Source organism: Corvus hawaiiensis, chromosome 8 (genome assembly GCF_020740725.1).
Source record: "Corvus hawaiiensis isolate bCorHaw1 chromosome 8, bCorHaw1.pri.cur, whole genome shotgun sequence".
Lineage (NCBI taxonomy): Eukaryota > Metazoa > Chordata > Aves > Passeriformes > Corvidae > Corvus > Corvus hawaiiensis.
In genome coordinates this window covers 18,647,102-18,666,890 of record NC_063220.1, presented here as the reverse complement: position 1 = coordinate 18,666,890, position 19,789 = coordinate 18,647,102, and the positions used below count along the sequence as shown (strand labels likewise).

General features: G+C 39.1%; 2 protein-coding genes across 8 annotated transcripts in view; one reads left to right on the top strand and one right to left on the bottom strand.

The window, feature by feature from the left end:
• Positions 1-19,789, top strand: part of MAPK8 (mitogen-activated protein kinase 8) — a 182,527-nt gene that overhangs the window by 89,306 nt on the left and 73,432 nt on the right. The window lies entirely within an intron of this gene.
• Positions 1-19,789, bottom strand: part of FRMPD2 (FERM and PDZ domain containing 2) — a 71,614-nt gene that overhangs the window by 32,186 nt on the left and 19,639 nt on the right. For 6 of the 7 annotated variants that reach the window (XM_048311890.1, XM_048311887.1, XM_048311885.1 and 3 more), the window contains exons 8-22: positions 18,595-18,679; positions 14,389-14,539; positions 12,694-12,765; positions 11,851-12,025; positions 10,936-11,086; positions 10,701-10,839; positions 9,655-9,807; positions 8,135-8,320; positions 7,164-7,320; positions 4,471-4,681; positions 3,488-3,591; positions 2,389-2,487; positions 1,197-1,304; positions 960-1,076; positions 262-497 (exon numbers count right to left, since the gene is read on the bottom strand). In XM_048311890.1, the coding sequence (XP_048167847.1) occupies positions 262-497; positions 960-1,076; positions 1,197-1,304; positions 2,389-2,487; positions 3,488-3,591; positions 4,471-4,681; positions 7,164-7,320; positions 8,135-8,320; positions 9,655-9,807; positions 10,701-10,839; positions 10,936-11,086; positions 11,851-12,025; positions 12,694-12,765; positions 14,389-14,539; positions 18,595-18,679 (2,144 nt within the window). Of the gene's footprint in view, positions 1-261; positions 498-959; positions 1,077-1,196; positions 1,305-2,388; positions 2,488-3,487; positions 3,592-4,470; positions 4,682-7,163; positions 7,321-8,134; positions 8,321-9,654; positions 9,808-10,700; positions 10,840-10,935; positions 11,087-11,850; positions 12,026-12,693; positions 12,766-14,388; positions 14,540-17,383; positions 17,454-18,594; positions 18,680-19,789 lie in introns of those variants that run through there. The other variant, XM_048311889.1, reaches the window with a different exon arrangement.

The following is a 19,789-nucleotide window of genomic DNA, read 5'->3' as shown; positions in this document are numbered from 1 at the left end:
AACTTAAAAGATTGCAAGAAAACAATCAAAATTTTGTCCCTCCACTGGAAAAGGAAGGAGAATTTAAAAAACATTTTTTAGAACACTTTCCCCATTTATTCACATATTCCAGACATGTCTACCATTTTGACATTTCCAATGTAATTTATTCCAAGGTTTCCTTTCCTTCACAGTTACTTTCCCTTCTACATGTAGCTGGTATGTTGTTATATGCTGTGTGCTGGGTGTAACATTACTGAGCAACATCAAAATCTCAGTTACCTCTACATCCAGGCTCTCAGCTGAAGGAACTGGAATTCTAGGGCCCAATTTCGGTGCTAAATTCCAGGAAAGAGTTTTCTCAAGTTCATCTATATTTGTGTCCTGTTCTTTGGGGAGAGCTGTATGACAATCCTGAATCTTTTTTCTCCCACTGCCTACACAAGAGATCTCAGATCCACTAGTGCTGTTTCCTCTTGATAGATTCTTTTCTTCATTTAATCCTTCTTCATACATGTCTGTAAAGCCATATCAAAATGAGGCACTGTTGAATGCAAATAGCAAATAAACTTAAAGAAAAATGTTGTTATAACCCAGCACAAGAGGACAAAGTAACTTCCTATTTCAACTGATTGTGACTTCAGATCTATAAAATGAGTCAGTCACTGTGAAATGGAGCACTGCTGTTATAAGTGTTCAGAAATGTGTTTGCTTCATTACTGCAGAGGACTATGACTCTGTCAAAGCAAGAAATGCCAAAATTCCTTTAATGTTCAGCAATGCAGCCATAATAGATTTTTTCACACTGATGTAGCAGAGACATCACATGATACCTACTAGAAGTTGACTATTTTAGCATATAGTTGTTCTAACTGGCAGTCAGTAGCAGGAATGTAGTACTACATCCCAGGGCCTAATAAATATGTGTCCTGAGTTAACTATTAGCATCCCATAGCCAGCAGAGACATTTGCCTTTATACCTTTGGGTTGTGAGATGATGAGCTCTACTTCATCAGGAGAGTTCTGTATGATTTTAACTGCAGTATTAAATGAAACACCCTCAAGGCTAATATTATTCACAGAGATGAGTCGTCCTCCTTAAAAAAAAAAAAGATAAAAATAAGACAAAGCACATATAAATAAGGAAATAAATCCAGAGCAGCTAACTTTAAACTATGCAAGTATTTTAATTCTAATTAAAAACTAAGGAAAATGACCTGGTTTGATATTTCCAGCTCTGTCTGCAGGTCCCCCAGGGATAACTGAAGCGATAAAGATACCAAGGTCTAATTTTCCTACGTTTTCTCCTCCAATAATTACAAAACCTGCAAAAATGAGATAGCATGAGAATGCAAACACTGGCAGTATAAGAAAAGATGAACCTTAGGAGCACAAAAGGCTCTTACTTCAGTGGCATAAGTTTTATACATGATCTGAAGTATGGGGAGCTTTGATTTACATGGCATCAAGATCTTGAGTTTGGAGAGCTTTAAACTTAAATTATAATTAAAGTGTGCTGGTGACTTTTGTCACTATTTAGATATAATTTCCCAAAAGCAATGCTTTCCTGGCTTGCTACTTTTAAAGACCCTGACTATGTTCTTGAAAGAGTCATGAACTAGGTGGACCTGCAGCATTTAACACCTGCAGGAGGGAAATGGTGTAAAAGCTCATTAGATAGATTTGAACATCATTCTACATCATGCAACCAGGAAACCTGAGGTGGGCCATGTAAACTTCTAATGTAAGAGATCTAAGAAGATTAAATCTCTTGTTAAGTAGTTCAGTTTTACTATCCTAACTCTGACTATTGCAGAATATATCCTTCTCACTGGTATAATAGTTGGGTTTGGGATTAGGATATTACACACAGACCTGCACCATTTATAAATTTGATTTTTAATTGTATTAATGGTCATCTGTGAAACCTGATGGTTCTCTTAACTCATCTGCAAGAACCGGATACAGTGTGGTTAAGGTATTAGATAACAAAAATATCCAAATAACAATCCAAGAGTTAAGAAACATTCATGTTAAGTTTGTGTAAACATTTTTCACCCCCACAGACACTACCTGTAAGGTCTAAGATAAATAAAATCAGTACACATGTATTTCAGATGCAAAACTAAAACCATGTTCATTTCATTCTACTCTTAGCATTTGATTCCCTTGGTCTCTGTGGCCTTAGTTAATCCTCTGAAAATAAAATGGTCTTGATTTATGTGCTTAGTCCTTTTCAGTCCTGGAAATTCTGAGTCCTTCATAAAAATTGGTACTCTTACACTGTAAGAAGAATAAATGGAGTGAAAGAGTTTACAGTCTTGCCCAGCCTGAGTCAGCAAGTATCACTCTTAGCACCAGGATCTGATAGTCCCAGTAACAAACATAACATTTATATTCCTTACTTACCAAATCCATTCTTAGGGTCACGTTTTAGGCTGACACAAATGATTTCTCTTTCTAGACCACTTAGTAAAACTTCCTTTTGGGTGGCTGGTGATCCAGGTGCTGCAGAAATAAAACAGCTAGAATAGATGTAGATTAATGCAGGGACACAGTAGATTCATGTATTATGCAAAACTGGAGCTTCAAAGATATATTTTTTCCTTGATTTCAACATTACTGTTACAGTTGAATCAATATAATTCTGGATGGAAGCTCAAACAAGTGTTCAGAAGTTTTCATTCTTTAGAAAAACTTATGTGCAGAGCTATGCAAGCTCTCCTACAATGTTCCTTTCTGGAAGACTATATATATTTTTTGCAATGTTTTTATTAAGATTAGAATATTTAAAGAGTCAGGCCTGTAGTGCCCATTGAACCTGAGGATGATTTGAACACAAAATCTCCTATGGGCTCTAGCCTTGGTCCCTGTGGGCCCTTTTGGCTCCGAAGGTGCAATCCAACCAACACTGATTGCAATGGTGACCTCTGCAGTGTTAACAGTACTTAACATTGTGCAACTGCCACAGTGTGCTTAAAGTACTGTTCTAATTTTAAAATGGCCTAACCAAATAAGCATAGCTTCATATTCCGTAGACTGGCTCCCCATGTGCATGCAGTCTGGCTTCTGATAGAAAATTAGATATCCAGTCCTTATTCCAGGAAGTGTCATGCAAGTGCAAGAACAGAGGAAAGACCTGGAGCCTGTGCTGACTCATGCATTACTTACTGAGTTGTAGATCTCAGTTGCAAACCAAACAATGACCTCTGAGCACAGGGATATTGTCCTGTGCAAGAGTCTCTGGGTGTACTGAACTACATCTCTGTAGAGCATTAGGCACCATTATAGAATCATTTTATTACAAAGTCCCTTACCATTGAACCTGATGGAAAGTGGGAGTTAAGGGGAAGAAAACAGCTTGTCTTGCTAAACTCTGGATTAATTTCCAGGACTAGAAGTAGAAAAGGATAGTCTTTAATCTGTAAGTTGAATATATGGTGGTCTCCTTCAATTGAAACTATAAATATGGAAAGGTACTGTCTCTCTTTATTATTATTATACTCACCACTGATTGTGTTCTGAGTTGAATGGATAGAGAGGAAGTCGTAACTCCTTTGATTTCCGTTCAAATTGATGTGCATTTCTGACTGGGATAGCCCTGATACAGATCTGCACGGCAGGAAAGGAAGACTGTGTTATAATAAAAAAAAATCAGCAATGGTATTTAGCACTCTTCATTGTCATTAGTCTGTCAGAGCCAAGCTGGGAATGCACAGGTTTATAGCCTTTCAATGAGTAGTCCAGTTTCTGGGACATGTTTCATTTTAGGGGAGTAGTTTATCCTTGCCAGCATTTGCTTCCAAATAACAGCTGCTATTAGACCACTTGTATCATGACTGATTTCCCCCTGTGTTTTGCTCTGAGCTGACTGCAAGCATCAGGAAAACTCAGCATAGCTTCACCATGATTCATTTAGCCCTGCTGTCCATTTAGACAAAACCATGTCTGAAAGTTTTCCTGGTAGTTCATGATCTCTTTGGCTCTATTCTAACTCTTAGTATTCTAAAAGGCACTAGAATTCGTCAAAGGCCTTGAGACTGTGCAGTTATAGCAACCACCTACACAGGTGAATGTACCAAAACAAAGAGGGAGAAAGAAGTTCTTGCACTGTTCCCCAAGATTTACACATTTGGACATGGAGGAATCAGCTAGGTATTGATCCCTCCATTCCAGCTTCTGCTGGTTTTTTAGTTCACATACTGTAATTTCCATAGAAGATACACAGACATTAAAGATTTTACATTTATTCTCCCTCATTTTTATACCTCCCCATAACCCAATTAGTGGTTTCTTCCTGAGTCTGGTACAAATTTAAATGTCACTCTTTTTCAAGTTCTTCTGTTAGTCTATTAACTTCCTGCCTGCATTTGCACTACTGCTGGCACCATGGAGCCCTAGGCCTCTTGGTGTGACCACAATAAGAACTTAAAAAAAAATAGTTTATGTCTAAGTCTTCTTACACATGTTCAGAGAAAAAAGCAAACCTACCTGCCAAGATTGCTTTTGTCTCTAGTCCTGTTGTTGGTTTCCACACTGAGGTTATCACAAGATTTGCTCATCATCCCAGCAGAAAGGTTTTCCAGGTTTGCTCCATAGAGCACATTCTCTGAGCGAGACAGTCTCTGAATAAGGGCAAGGTGCTCATGCTGAGCTGCATATGCAGAATTTGATTTGTCTATTTCCACAAATTTACTGTCCTCTGAATAAGAAGCGAGAGAGGGGAAGAAGCAAAGACAAATACACTGATATTATCACATCTTTTTTAGCTCAAAGGAACTTTAAATAAAATCTTTTGAATATGTCAGAAGAAAAGATTGACATTACAGATACATTTGTTCCTGTATCCTTGAGGACACCTAGGCCTTGGGGTGAGTAGGAGTTTTCTTTCATAAAAAGTATATGCTGCATTTAGGTTTAATTTCTATGAATTATACTACAAAGCCACTTTCCACAAAGGCAGATGAAATGTACAACCCTACATAATTTAAACCTGAATATTTCTGTAAAGTGTATTTTGTAAATGATTGGTGTATGAGAAGCACCTGTCTTTCAGAGTCTGAATTATCCAGGCTGGTAGTTTCTTGTCCTTCACAGGCCTTCCACTCCAGTGTGTGTATATCTGAGAAGACAGGAGCTCCAGTAACACATGCTCTCCAAAGTTCAGAAGGACGCCAAGGAACAGAGTGATTTGCACAAGTGAAGTCGAGTGGGGACCGTCTTGGTGGCAACACTTGCTATCCAGTTTTGTACCTTTCTGTGAAATCTACTACTTGCTTAATGAGGCCTGAGCTCTGCTGTATACCAATGTGTCCTCTCAAAAGATTTCATGTTTCTGAAACAAGATGGTGTTGAAGGTGACATTAATTTACTTAGGTTCTCAACGGGTGGGCTGGTGAGGGAACTTGGAGGATGGAAAGACAGCAGGCAGTTGGAGACACATTGGAAAGTAAAACAAAAACTTGGCTTCATACAGGCTAGCATAAACATGAGCTTAAATTCTGCTTGTACCTAACAGCTAAACTCCCATGTGTTTTCCTAACAAATGGTAGCCTGAATACAACTTTCTAGAATGCTACTCTGCAGCATTAAATCCGGGTTCCCTCTTTCCTCAGTGACTTTGATCAGAGGCATTTCTTAAGGCATCAGAAGGCTTAACTGTCCAGAGTATTAGTGCAGCCTGGGAGTTGCCATGGTGATTCCAAAGTAGAGGGTTGCTATCAAGTTTTGAAGTGATGGTGACTTACACATCTGAATAGTGCAGCAGAAGCAAAAGCATGGAGAAAGAGCCTCATAATCTCTTACAGCCTCACTGTGGTGGCAAAGGCAGTATGTTGAACTACTGTCTGTCATTGCCTTACTAAGCTTTTTTTTCTGGGACAGCAAACACACACTGAACCCCAGAACCTGTGGTCACATGGCTCGTGTAAGTCTGGCTTGTTTCAGTGATTTGGTGTACTCGGGTTATAATTTTCATAGTTCTCAATAATTTGATTCTGTTATATATGGAATGTAATAATTTTTTTAAGGTAAATTAGCACAAGCAAATGTGACATAGGAAACTTTAAGATGCACTATTAGCACTCATTTGAAAGCAATAAAGCACAGTCCCACTAAATTATGTTAGAAGCTAGACATGTCAAGTGACAAACAGTGCCTTGAACTGAAATGCCGTCCTAGGGCCTTTTTCCATGGTAACAAATTTGTGCAAGAATTTCAGCTTTCATGAAATAATTTTAGTGGTAAGGAGGCAATATATCAATTATCCTGTTACATGCCATGGTAGTATTTGTTGCCAATACTTTTACAGTTTTACTACAGAAAGGAATGTCCCAGTGGGTAAGGAATGACAATTGATTCTCCTGCAATGACTCACCAGGTCAAACACTCAGGGGTTGTAAATGATCATGGTTCTGTTCAAGGCAGTGGATGAGCTAGTGAAAACTCATGTTGCTCCACTGAAGTCAAGAGTGATGACTTTTGTCAGTTTATTTCTTATGTGCCTCAGTTTTCCAATAATAATCCCCACCCATCTTTACAAAACATGCTGAGAACTGTGGGTGAGATGTGCTATGTACCTGACCTGGGTTGAGCAGAATCTTGTCTTAGAAACTATGGAAAATCTGAAGCCTGAGGAGGTACTAGTCATATCTTCCACAGACATGGCAAAATCTAAGATAAGAGCTGCTAGCAGCTGTGTAGTCAAGTGGGTATGACTCATGTGCCTCTGGTTTAGTGGTTTTATCCTGGGACTGAACCACTGGGTTGCATCCCTGTCTTATACAAAATGACTAAGTTCATCTCCAGCATATCTGGGCACTATTATAATTTTGTGTGGAACATTTTTCAGGTTACATTTTGGGTAAGTCTGATCTATTTCTTCACAATTCTCAGCAGAAGAATTCTCCTGAAGGGAAGTGAAATCCTGCTTATTTCTTTTTTAAATCTGAGTATAGCTGCATAGTTGTTATCATCAGAGAACCCCTCTTCACCCCCTGCACAAGCCTACTCACATGCCAAATTAGACTCCTCTAACTTTCAGCATAGCAGATGACATTATTTTCTAACTGAAGCAGAGTGAAACTGAGGTAGCAGGTTCTAATTCTCAGATTTGCTGAATGTACCTTACCTAAAACACAGTCTTGTCCTATGGCCCCAGTAACAAAAGTGCATTTATACCCCACCTGATGAAGTTTGCCGAAGTTGCCTAGAATTCATCTGTGCATTGAATTTGTGCTGGGCAGAGCAGAGGTCCAGTAGGTATTTACATGTCTTCGCTGTATCAGTAATGAAGGTGTGTTTCTTGCCACTGAAGCTGCTTTCAATCATGAATTTTTTCCTCTGAGGGGGAAAAAAGCATCAGAGCTTGCTTCATAGATCAGTCATTACACTGAAGCACTGACAGTTCATTTATATAATCTTGTTGATTTGTTCAGTTGTATTTATGCCTGACTGCATCCCTTTTAGGTTCAGTAAATGCCTGTTGTAAATTCAGCACTTGTAAGCAAGGTGTCTGTTATTGGGATCATAACTCTTCTATGTCAAAAGTCAAGAACCTTAAGACATTGAATGCATTGATAGCAGGTTGCTAAAACTGAAAAATTTGGCCCTTCAGGTGTTAAAATTATTAAACACATTTAATGTGAAAAGGAACATATCTTCAAGGGGAAGAAGGACCATTTTTGGAGAGCAAACAAGCTGGGTAATGTGTGATGCAGTTTGACACCTGGACTGTACAATAGTACACTGATATACCTCTAATGTCAAAATCCCATTTAGAAAGGGGTCACAATCTTGTCACCAATACTAGTTTGTTAGCAGACGTTAATATACTAAGAGAAGAGGATGGGAATAATGAGATCTGAAAAGTGGAAGACATGATCCCATGACCTGATATACGCAGAAAAACAGAAGAAAAGAGCAGTAAAGACAAAAGAGGAATGAATATAGAATATGCCATAGAGAGGTTTGGCATTCAGTATCTTCGTATCCACATCCAGATCCAGCTTTGATTTAAAACTGTTTTCAGAAAGGACTTGCCCATATAGAGTGACTCTCATTCTAGCTCTGAATGCAACAAATCTATCAAAGTGACAGAGGAAGAGGGGCAGTAAAATAGCAGAGTAGAGAAGAGATTCAGTTAGTTCCAACTCACATGAGCTGAAATTCTCTCTGTTTCACGCCACTGGAATCTTAAACTGGCAATTCTTGTGTGATTTTTGTTCTCATAGACGATGATGCCTTTGGCACAGATTCCCAGGATGATGTCCCCTTCTGTCCCTTTCTTCTCTTGGGACACGCGGTAGAATAACACTCCATATTCAGGAAGTTGCTGAGTCACCTTGTAGAGAAAAGGTTCTTTTACCACGCATTACTCAAAAAATTCATGGGAAGAAAAGTTAGGTAGATGGAGGAGAAAATGCTTTTGAGTGTCTGAGGAGCCAGTGTCTGCCCCTGCCATCTAAACATGCAGGGAATATTCTGAGGAACTCACCCCGAGGTTCTGGGTGTTCATGCTTGTCTTTCTACCTCCTGTACTTGGCCACAAAAGTGTTAAAATGTGACTCAGACACTTTACAGAACTATAGAATACGAGTAGGATTTACTGTCTGATCTGCAGACCAATATGAGTTTATCCTAAAACTTTATATTTTCTTTCTGGGAAGCTACTGTAGAATCCCCAAACGACTTTTCTGTTGTGAATAGAGATTTTCAGTGACCAGAGTAAAACACTTTAAGAAGATCTGTTTTTCAGAAAGTAACCATAGTACAAATGTTCAGCTCCTGAAAACTGGGGCATCTATAATCACTAGCTGAATCTGGGTTTTAATTTTTAATCCCTTTCATATTTGGAATTTACATGTTCTTGCCATGGGGTGTATCTTTCTCACTTTGTACGATGTGTTGGCTCCTTCTACAGACTTATTAATTGAAACAGATACTAAAAAGCTGCTTTTCTTCATTGGATTTGCCACACATGATGGGACTGTCATTAAGGCTAAGCTTCAATCTATTTCTTCAATTGCATTGACAGTGTTAGATGAGGAACTAATATAATTAAATAGCAACTGAACTAAAATGATGCTATAAATAAAAGCATGTGACAGTGCAGCAAAATGACTACTGATATTTATCCATTATCTAATCCCTGTTATAGTTCATTTGATGGAAAGAAGAGAGGTTTGGGGAGAAAGAGAGATTAGCAGGAAAAAAGTTAAACACATCATGGTGACACTTTAGCGCCTAAAGAAATTGTCATGTGAGAAAATACTTCAGATAATTCCTTCTTCACTTCTAGGGTTCACAGATACTTTTAAACAAACAATCACTACATGTTTAGAAAGTGGCTGAACTGCTGCTGTAATTTCAGAAGTTAAAAAAGTGCTTATTCTCATGTTTTATAATCTTCTGTAGCCCAGACATGTTGGTAACATGCCAAAAATTTGCATTAAGCCTTAGAATGCTGCAAATACACCAAAACGTGTTATAAAAACTCTCAGTGATGCGTAAGAGTATCTACAGCAGAATGAAATTCTGAGGTTTTTGTTGACTATTCAAATGTTTTACCATATCTAAAATCCACTGTATCAGGCAAGAAGAAAATAGGCAAAGGTAAACAGAGAGGGGCTTGGTACCTCAAAATTAATAAATAGTGTTTGGGATATGGCAAGTTACCTTTAAAAATTCTAGTTCAGCTTCATCCTCAAATAGGGAGCGATTCATACGATGTAATTTAGCAAGCTCTTGCTGTACATATGCCAGGGTCATTTTCTCTATTCTACTTGCTGGAACATAGTCTTCAACACGAAAATAGCTCTTTCCATGCATCTGTGGGGGAAAAAAAAACAAAAACAGAGACAGGAGCCTTTTGTTCTTTCTTGACTTTTCTTATTCATTGCATTTCATTTTCAGGGTGATCCATATGCAGGAGTCACCCTGTAGCCATTTCCCAAAGGAAGGTGGGAACAGCATGCAGAGTCCTGACAGCCAAATTGCCTCTTTCCCCTGTGCTCAGGCAGCTGCTCAATGCACACACCACTTCTTTGGGCAGAGGGGAGAAAGGAGCTGGGCCTACAGGTGTGTCCTGCACTTAGAGCTGACAGCTACAGCTGCATCAGTACAACCAACAGTGGGGGACCCATTGCCATGATGGATCTGACCACATGGATCAGACCACTCAGAGTTCAATTAATAGAGCTACACTGATTTACATAAATAAAGATATGGAAGAGAACAAAAATGGGTGTTTTCTATACACTGAAAACTAGGACAGCTAGTTCAGATATACAATCAGTGACCTTCCTGTCTTTGCAGCTTGTGGATCTGAGCCTACACATAAAACAGCTGTGAATTCTGAAGTGTTCATTTGCTTTTCTCTTCCCTTTTTACTAACTTCTCTAAGCCCCTCTGCACATCCAAGCTGGGCCTATGTTGGAAGCTTTCCACAGATTTTCTGGAGTTTCTAGGATATATTATCAATTCCGAAGGACCTAGACTCTCTCATCATTCTGTCATATTTCCTGTCAATTTCACCTGGCTCATTACTACTCCATAATTAGGAATATTTTGTAATTTTTTTAATTAAATCCGAAGGACTTAACTGGAGGACTAACTGAAATTCTGTGCTATTCACATTTCTTCTTTAAATGCTATGTGACAAACAAAAGGTGCAAAAGTTGTAGAGAGAGACCTCTGAGAAATACTGTATTATTTCTCCACACCTCAGGAGCATAATTGCCAAGCTCTGCCTGTAAAGCCAAAGCGCCGAGTTTCAGGGCAGTCTCATCACTGCAATATAATCGTTCCTCCAAAATATCTTTACGAAGCTGCAGGTAAAACTGATGCCTTGTCAAGCCGTGCCTGGAATAGAAAAGGGTTTAGGAACTCAGGAGGAGCTTTGAATGGTATCCCTATATGCTACTGGTTTTCCTTCAGTCAGCAGAATTATCCACTTACTGAATAACATTAAAGTGGTTGACAAAGAATTTTATCCTTAGAAAGAGTGTGAAATTAATGATGGACATTTTCTTCTTGGGTTGGTCATTCCAGCCATCTGGGGCCACTTTGTAGAGTTTGGTCTCCTCATCCAAAAAGAAGAATTCTTTACCTGAAATGAGAATTTTGGGTTCTGTGATAAACCTGGATGTACTTCAGCAGCTCAAAGTTCTGTGGTTCTCATAGAGTGCATCACTAGCAATAAAAAATAAAATGGATTGGGGATGTCAGCTGAGATTTACTCCTCTGTGTCATGATTTAACTTATTGCTCCTTTGATGAAGAACTTAGGACAGTATGTAATTTTGGATTACAAATGTTAGATGCTGGATTAGTATGGTATCTGTGAAATCACTCAAGGATTCATGGGGCTTGCATTCTGCTCACCATTCAGGTTCTGCACCCCATTGTAATCCTCATGCCCTACACACAAGGTGTGCTTTTTCCCAGTGCCTCAGCTGTGCCTGTCATCAGAAGTGGACTAGAGAGATGTGGGTCTGGTACATGACATAGCTGAACATGTACTCCCACTTATGTCTAGGAATAAATACAGGCAGCCTTTCTCAGTGCAGTACTTCCTGGAATTTCTGCCAGAACTGCATGGTTCAGTATTATTTGAGTACAACTCTGGGACACAGCCTTTTCTTCCTGGGAATATCAGCCAGTACATGTTGTATGGCTGTGCTGATGCACAGTCCTAGGGTAGACATGCTTTACATCAGTGCAGTACAGTTCAAACCAACATACCTTACTTTTGCACAAGCTTTGTATCTGCTTCCACCTGAGGATCTTAAAGGATCTCACTGGAATTCATTGATAAAGTGACCACAGAGACACTGAGGGACAGAGCTGTCACTGTACTTAACTGTCTCATTACCTTTCAGGTAAGCCAAGCCAAAGTAGAAATGTTCCACCAAGTTTGCATATGCCACCACGGTGTTGAAAACATCTCTTGCCTTGGTCTTGATGTCACATTGCACCTCAAGGCACTGCCCATTGAGTAGAATCACATTGAGATCTCTTTGGGACAAATAGGATTTCCCTTTTTTAGTCTAAGAACACACAAGAAAGAATGAAGAATGAGTGCCAGGTACAAGCAATGCAAGTTCCACAGCATTTTATTACTGAGGCTCACTAGTTGCCTGTCTCTATACAACCTGATGGAATTGGTCACAACACCATGCTATTTTCTGCCTCCCTTCTCATAAATTAATACCACAAACATTTCTAATTTTTTTAAAACCCAGAGAATCACAACAAAACAGCTGATCATACTTGAACTCTCCAGTCACCAGGGTTATTCTAGATTGGGGGCTAATTCCAAATTCCCTTTACCCTCATTTTTACTGCTGTCTGCTGTCAACTTTCTACCTTATCTTAATGAAAGGTAAAGTATGCAAGCTGGAGAAGTCCCATACATTGGCACTAGATTTCATATTGTATATTTGCTGTATAGTCTTTGTCTCAAAAGCCTTGGGCTAAAGTGAGCATTTTTAGCTGAGAAGGATAAATTAAGCTTTTTTTGCATGCACAGAAATAACTAAATAGCACTGAGAATTAAATCACCTCCTTTCAAGTCTCAATACCTCTGCAGGAACCCTAACTTGTTTTGAGAGGAGGGCATGGAAAGAATACTGGGTTGAGACTCAGATGCTACTTACAAAGAGCCCTAATTAAAATGTCACTAGATTAGTTCTAAATTCTTAATGTTAATACTTACCACGATTGATCCAGGCAGCTGTAAGGTCACTGGTGGTTCACTAGACAAAATAATAAATTCTGGACCTGAAAACTGCAAGGACACAATTTAGAAATTTAGTAAATATCTCCTTAATGGAATGAAGATCCTAAACACAAGTATCAATGAAACCCATTGCTGTTGATCTGTGTGCTAGACCTAATTGACTTCAGTGTCTAACAAGGTGCAAATGCTGATTGAACACTTCTCTTTGTTTATGGTATCTCCTGTGTGGACTCTCCAGGGTCCAAGTAGGGGTAAGCTCATGCTGACGACTTTTCTTTGGTAAAGGCACTTAATCAAGATCCATTTCCTTTGCAAGGCACCTATTTTCATGACACTTACAGAAACTTGATTTATTCTGAGACCTTTTCTTATTTGATTCCCAAATTACTCTGGGGACAGTCACAGACATGTAAGCACGTACATACACATCACTGTGATTGCATTACCCCAGCTTCCCTAGGAACCAGACTGAAATGCAGAGCTGCTTTCTTCCCCATAATAAAGGCTGACTGATGGTTCTTCTTAGTAGACATCATATTCTTTTGTTTTAACTTAAAAAAACGTCAACATGTTTTTTTTAAGATCTTTTTTTTCTTGCTGAGCATCCACCTCAACTAATTTTATATATTGGGTTTTCAATAGTTACATCTATGCTTTTAGATCCCTTAAGCAGACAGAAATAATTAAACATCTTCAAGTGATAAGATGTGAATCCTTACAGTCATTCACCATGCCTTAGTAACTTGAACCATTTTGATTTTTAAAAAAATTTAGGATTTATTTAATTATAACAGTACTGTCCTACCAATAGACAATACAGTTTTGTATCACATTAGAGGGACTAGCACTGTGTTGTAAAAGTTGCTGAACTCCTTCTGAGAAATGCCATTATTATCCCCACAAAAATCATAATAATAAAATTTTAAACCAAATGTATATGAGAAAAGATAATTTTCCAAAGTATCTAACTGAAGCTCTTGACCAAATATCTGTCACTGGTCAGTGTTGAGCTTCTGAACTGGGAAGAGGTGAAAGGGCTCATCAACCTGAAACCTGTCCCTTCTTCTTCCACAACAGAAAGCTCCATAGGAAGGATCATGGTGGTGTTTTCTGTGATTCAGTTATTTCTGAATTTTTGCAATCCAACTTTTAAGGAAACATTATCCTTTCCATGTAACGGAGTTCTACCACAGCCTAGCAACTAGAAATAGTCAATTAGGTGAACTTTTGGTTGAGCACATTCACTGCCAGCCTATGCTTTCTGTCCAGACATACTATAAAAAAAATTTAAGTCCTTTGAACACCATTGGCTGTCAAATGTTTGGGTTAAGTGTCTCTGTAAATTTTTTTGCTGTTCTGAAGCTGATGTCAAAGTGGTTGGTGAAAACAGTCCATATGGTGTTTGATGCTTGCAGAAATCACATATGTAGGTCAGAGAGGGTTCAGTTACCAGCTTTTGCATAGTCTTTATTGACAATAGCTTTCACTGCCTTCAGTTCTGATATCACAACTGATCATGCCTAATTTGGAGTCTGTCAATTTAGAATACTCATCTAATAAGATGACTTAGTAGGTAATATGTACATCACTGTCAAACAAAAATTAGATGACAGGCTTCTCTTTAGTGATATTTACATTTTGAAATCAGCTTATATGTTTTTCATTATTCACCTTTTCCTTCCTGTGGAACAAACATTTCTGTGATGCAGCAGCTGCTGAGTAGTCCTTTGCAGACACAGAGAAGGTGGAGCCCAAGCTTAGCAGGTTGTGTTGGCTGCTCTTCTGAGTTCCACCAGGGATTTCTTCTACAGCACTCACTGACCTTCAAAGGAAGTGTCACCATGAGCAAAATATGTAACATGCAATCAACACAACACTGACTTGAGGACAGAGAGCTTAAGGTACAGTAACTGGAATACTATGAAGTCCAGGGCAATGTCTGTTATAAACTCCTAAATGTTTCTTTGCAGAAAAAGAGAACGAATTTAACAGGAATAATATTACTGATGCCCTTTATAAATAAATGTAAACTCTGTTTCTTTTTTTCATTTGGTGAGCCAGATCTTGCTGGTTTAAGTTTGGTGAAGCAAACAGGCAAAGAATTTCAGAAAACCTTAACATTTGTTGTTACATAATTCAGAGTTTTCCAGGAATGGAAATTTGAATTATTTGAATACTAATTCATTAGAATAAGTTAGTGTCCTAGGGAACTGAGGGAATTTTCGATTTAATTAAGAAAGAGGTGTGTGAAATCTCAGATCAGAAAGCTGTCTTTGTTTTAAAACTATTAAAACTATAGTTTTAATGCAGAAAGTAATGGTGTTTTCCATGTGAGCAGATGTGTGTCCTTAGAACAAACTTCACATATACTATGTACTTAGTAAAGAAAGAATGATTATATGGTTCAGAAGGAGAGGTTTTGTTGAGGAGGATTTTTGTTAATAACATTTTTTAACAAATGCTAAAGACACATGGAAGCTTTTTCATTATCCCAAAGTTTCATCCTTTTCTTTTGCATGTTGCAGATTTGCTTCAGGAGACTATTCAAGGAATTTCTAAAAAATTTTAACAAATTAACGGGAGTAGTTTCTCATCTCTTCTGTCTGGTGTCCAATGACAGGGAACATGGGAATGGTTCAAAGATGGGGTTCAGAGATGATGTTAGGATAAAGGGGGCCAAACACTGGAACAATCTTCCTAGAGAGATGGTCACTGGTCCAAGCCTGTCAGTTTTTAAGAGGCATTTGGACTTGCCCTTAATAACATGCTTTAACTTTTGGTCAGCCCTGAAGTGGTCAGGCAGTTGGACTAGATGATTATTGTGAGTCTCTTCCAACGGAACTCTCTTCTCTTTTCTCTTTTCTCTTCTCTTCTCTTCTCTTCTCTTCTCTTCTCTTCTCTTCTCTTCTCTTCTCTTCTCTTCTCTTCTCTTCTCTTCTCTTCTCTTCTCTTCTCTCCTCTCCTCTCTTCTCCTCTCCTCTTCTCTCCTCTCCTCTCATATTTTACATTCCTCGGTCTATAAAGATATCTAGTTTTTTTTGTTTCCATCAATGCAACCTCATAAAGATCAAAATTTACCTAAGAAATATGCCTCAAAATTACCTGAAGTGACCTTTGTGAGCATTATTAGCTCAAAATCCAAGATTCTTTATTAAGAAGGCTTTCTTTTCCTGTAGAAAACACTTCCTGTTATTAGTCCTGTGAGGTGAGAGATGCCAGATTTAACAGTTGTATCTTCTTTATATATAGATCAGTGTGGGGTATGCCCAGCCTCTGCCCTGGAGGGAGGTCTGCTGAGATAAGGAGATTGCATAACCTCCCAGCAGAACTCCCCTGGAAAGGCAACAACTTTCAGTTACAGTGAGAAGAAGACAGACCCAGAATCCTCTGGGAGACCCAGTGCAGATCCTTTGTAACTCATTGGCTTTTACTGTCTGACACCCACCCCCTGTATCCCTATAAGATCTAGCCCTCTGCCCCTGTGAGAGCAGAGAGCTCGTCCGTGGCCTCCCCTTCGCTGGGTGCGGACTCATAAAGCTGCCCCATGCGGAACTGCTACACGGGTCTCTTCGTCTCTCTCCTCCTGGTCTGGCCTGGGAGATTGCCCCGCAGAGCAAGAGCTGGAATCACGAGCTGAGAACCACTAGAGAGCTGATAGATTCTCTGCAAGGCCACTCTGGCTACAGCTGAGGGAAGACACCGAGCCCCGGGAAGACGGTTCCTCATGGGACCATCTCTCCGGACCGGTCACAGCTTCCTGGGTCTGAGCTACTGACCCCACACCAGCCACCTCAGATCAGAGCCTTGCTTACAAGCTTAACTTTGTCAGATGTAAATTATGTCAGTTGGGCTGCCTACAGAATGAGCATGATGGTATTAGTAAGCTTTATAAATAGTAAACCCATCACTAATTTTTGTGTTGGTTGTACTCCTACATGGGAAACTGGTGATTTCCAAAGTAATTCCAACTCCACTGCTGTCATGGTACTTGTAATAGGGTGGTGACTGGTAGAAACTCAGTTGCAGATGCAGAACCCAACCAGGAGGGGGGTTTATGGTCCTTGAGGTTCTATGGCAAACTGCTTGCTGGGAATTTGGAGAACAGTTCGTCTTTCAGCAGAGGAGGGGAACTTACTCCTGGCAGCATGATTTTAGATCAAGCATATCAAGATCATACCCAGGTTGTTAGTTGGAGGCATGGCAATTGCTCTGAAATACTGAGTAAATAAATTCTCTGTTACTCATACAAGTGCCAGATACATGATGCATGTATAGATGTCTGTATATACACATATAAATGTATGTGTATGTAGTTAGACAGGTAGACAGAGACTTCTTTCTTGACATAAGCAGCCACTATCCTGCAACCTGCTTGTAGATGTCTCTTGTTGCAGTTTTACAAGTGTACTGGGATATCTCATCTTGCCCAGATTGTCATGGCTGATTTATCAGGAAGTTCAAACTGTTTACTTGGGACACATTTAATTGGGAGTTGATCTAAATTGAGCATCTCCTGTGGGCCTGAATTACCCATGTCATGGTTAAAAGAAGAAACTCCTGTTTAACTGGGTCAAGAACCCAATTTAAATGGGATGTCTGTAGGGATTACATGGTGCTTAACTACGGGATTCTGTCTTTGGGGTGCCTAGAGGCTGACAGTACTTACATCTCTTCTTTGTTTGGAAACAGCCATGATTATAGCTGCACTGTGATGACACCCAGTCTAGAAAACTCTTGTTTGGCAGCAGTGGTGTTTCCTGGGCTGTTGAAAAGGAGTTAGTATCTATCTGTTGTACAGTTCTCAGTTTTCTTTGTCGATATCTATAGGGCTGCTGTCCATGCCATGGCTGAAATGAGGCTAATCCTCATGACAGAGCAGAGGTCTTTATTGCTTGTGTCCCTGGGTTACCTATAACTCTCCATTAAAGTGGTAGTGCAGGGCTGGATATAACTGACACAAGTGAGAAAAATCAATCTAAGGACTGAGATGGAAATACAAATGAAAAATATGGATCATATGGATGGTCTGACATAGCCGCTCCAGAACACATAAGGTGTAACAGCACTTTAATGTGACAGCAAGGCAAGACCACATCCAAAATGTGAATGCAGACAAATAAGGACTCTGACAGAATGCCTTGACAGGGAAAGCAATGACTATTCATACCTTTTCAACAGCTATTTCCCTTCATAAAATCATATAATCATTAAGGTTGGAAAAGACCTCTAAGATCATCAAATCCAACCTTTCACAGCCTCTGTGGAGCAGCTTTTCAACAGCTATTTCCCTTCATAAAATCATATAATCATTAAGGTTAGAAAAGACCTCTAAGATCATCAAATCCAACCTTTCACAGCCTCTGTGGAGCAGCTTTTCAACAGCTATTTCCCTTCATAAAATCATATAATCATTAAGGTTAGAAAAGACCTCTAAGATCATCAAATCCAACCTTGCACAGCCTCTGTGGAGCAGCTTCCCAGTTGTTTCAGTCACAGAGGGCTAGTGCTGCTTTGCTGCCTGGTGGAGACACAGCTGGGGGCAGCTATTCTGGGAGGCCCATGGCATCTGGCAGGACACAGTGGTACAGAGTATATGTCAAAATCCTGAATTTGCTTGTTTTGTGTGGATTGTTCAGGGCCCAAGTTCCATTTCACTAGAGCTTTTGGACTGTTCCACTTGGAACCAAACCAAGTCTAGGTGAACATTACTTATTTATTCTACATAATAGAATATTATGTATTTATTCTACATAAATGGTATCTATTATCAAAACAGGTTCAGATAGCAATTTCTGATACTGGCATTGCCACATTAGTTGCCTGCTTTACTTGGTTATAAAACAGCTTCCATCCTGTAGAAATCTGAATTGAGCTTACCTGTTTATGAAGAGCTTGTAGCTACTTTGTGTCCTCGACCCACTAAGTGTGGGGTCACATGATCTATGTGTCTCTGGAACTCTCTCTGAAATAAATAAAGGAAATTTCAAAATTCTAGTGATAGTAGCAGCACTCAGAATCAGATGTTGGGACAATTACAACAGGGAAGAAATTTAGACTGGCAACTTCCTCTCTTGTGTTCTTGCCTGGACATGATAAATGGCTATTTAATAAGGTTAAGTGAATATTACACCAGCAGTATTCCCAGTTCCCTAGTTATTGTTACTTCCTCTTCATAATCCTTTATGTGAATGTAATTTGGAAAACAGCTGTGTAGGTACAATGGCTGTCATTTCCATCTGTATGGGGGTAATTTGTGAAACAGCTTTTTCTCTTCAGAAATTATGCCCAATTTTGTTCTTCTATTTCCAGGCATAAAATGGGTAGAAAAAGCCAGGAAGCTTCTCTCTGGCTTAATCAGAGTAGAATATAAAATCAATGAAATGAAAATGGTTGTATCTATTCCAGTAGTTACTTGCTATGTTAAATATACTGTGAATGTTTTTACATCATAAAAATCTGGTGGGAGTACTGGATGGTTTGTGGGTCCTTAGCAAATAAGGATTGCATTGTTTTTCACCTTCAATCATCTCTGTTGCTACAGAATGGGCAGGTGTTTCTTTGTCCAAATACATGAAAGTTGAAATTTAGAGGCAGAACCAGAGAGGGTTATGCAAGTGGTAGTTCTATGAATGTTTCTTGTATCAGCAGAGATGTTTGAAATCTTTAAGGAAGAGCGAGATTAAATTTTTCTTCACTTGGATCATTTCATTGATCTTATTTGAAGAATTGTATATAAAACTATTACATAAGCAGGATGATAGAGGTGATAAGATAAGATGTATGGAAGCAATCATTTAGATAAAACATTCATGCACTACACCCTGAGACTTCACTCTGAATTCCGACATGAAAACGTGACACTGAATTCTAGTGTACCAACCAACCAACTGCAATTTTAAAACCTAGAAACTACAGTCACATTGCTAAAATAAGCATAAACATGTGGGGTTTTTTCAAGCTGCAGATGGTAGTGACAAAATGTGAGATTTGAGATAAGCTAGTTACCAACGTTAAGTTTCAATCCTGTGTTCTGAAATTACATGCTTTTTTGTGAGAAAACCTTGCAAAAATC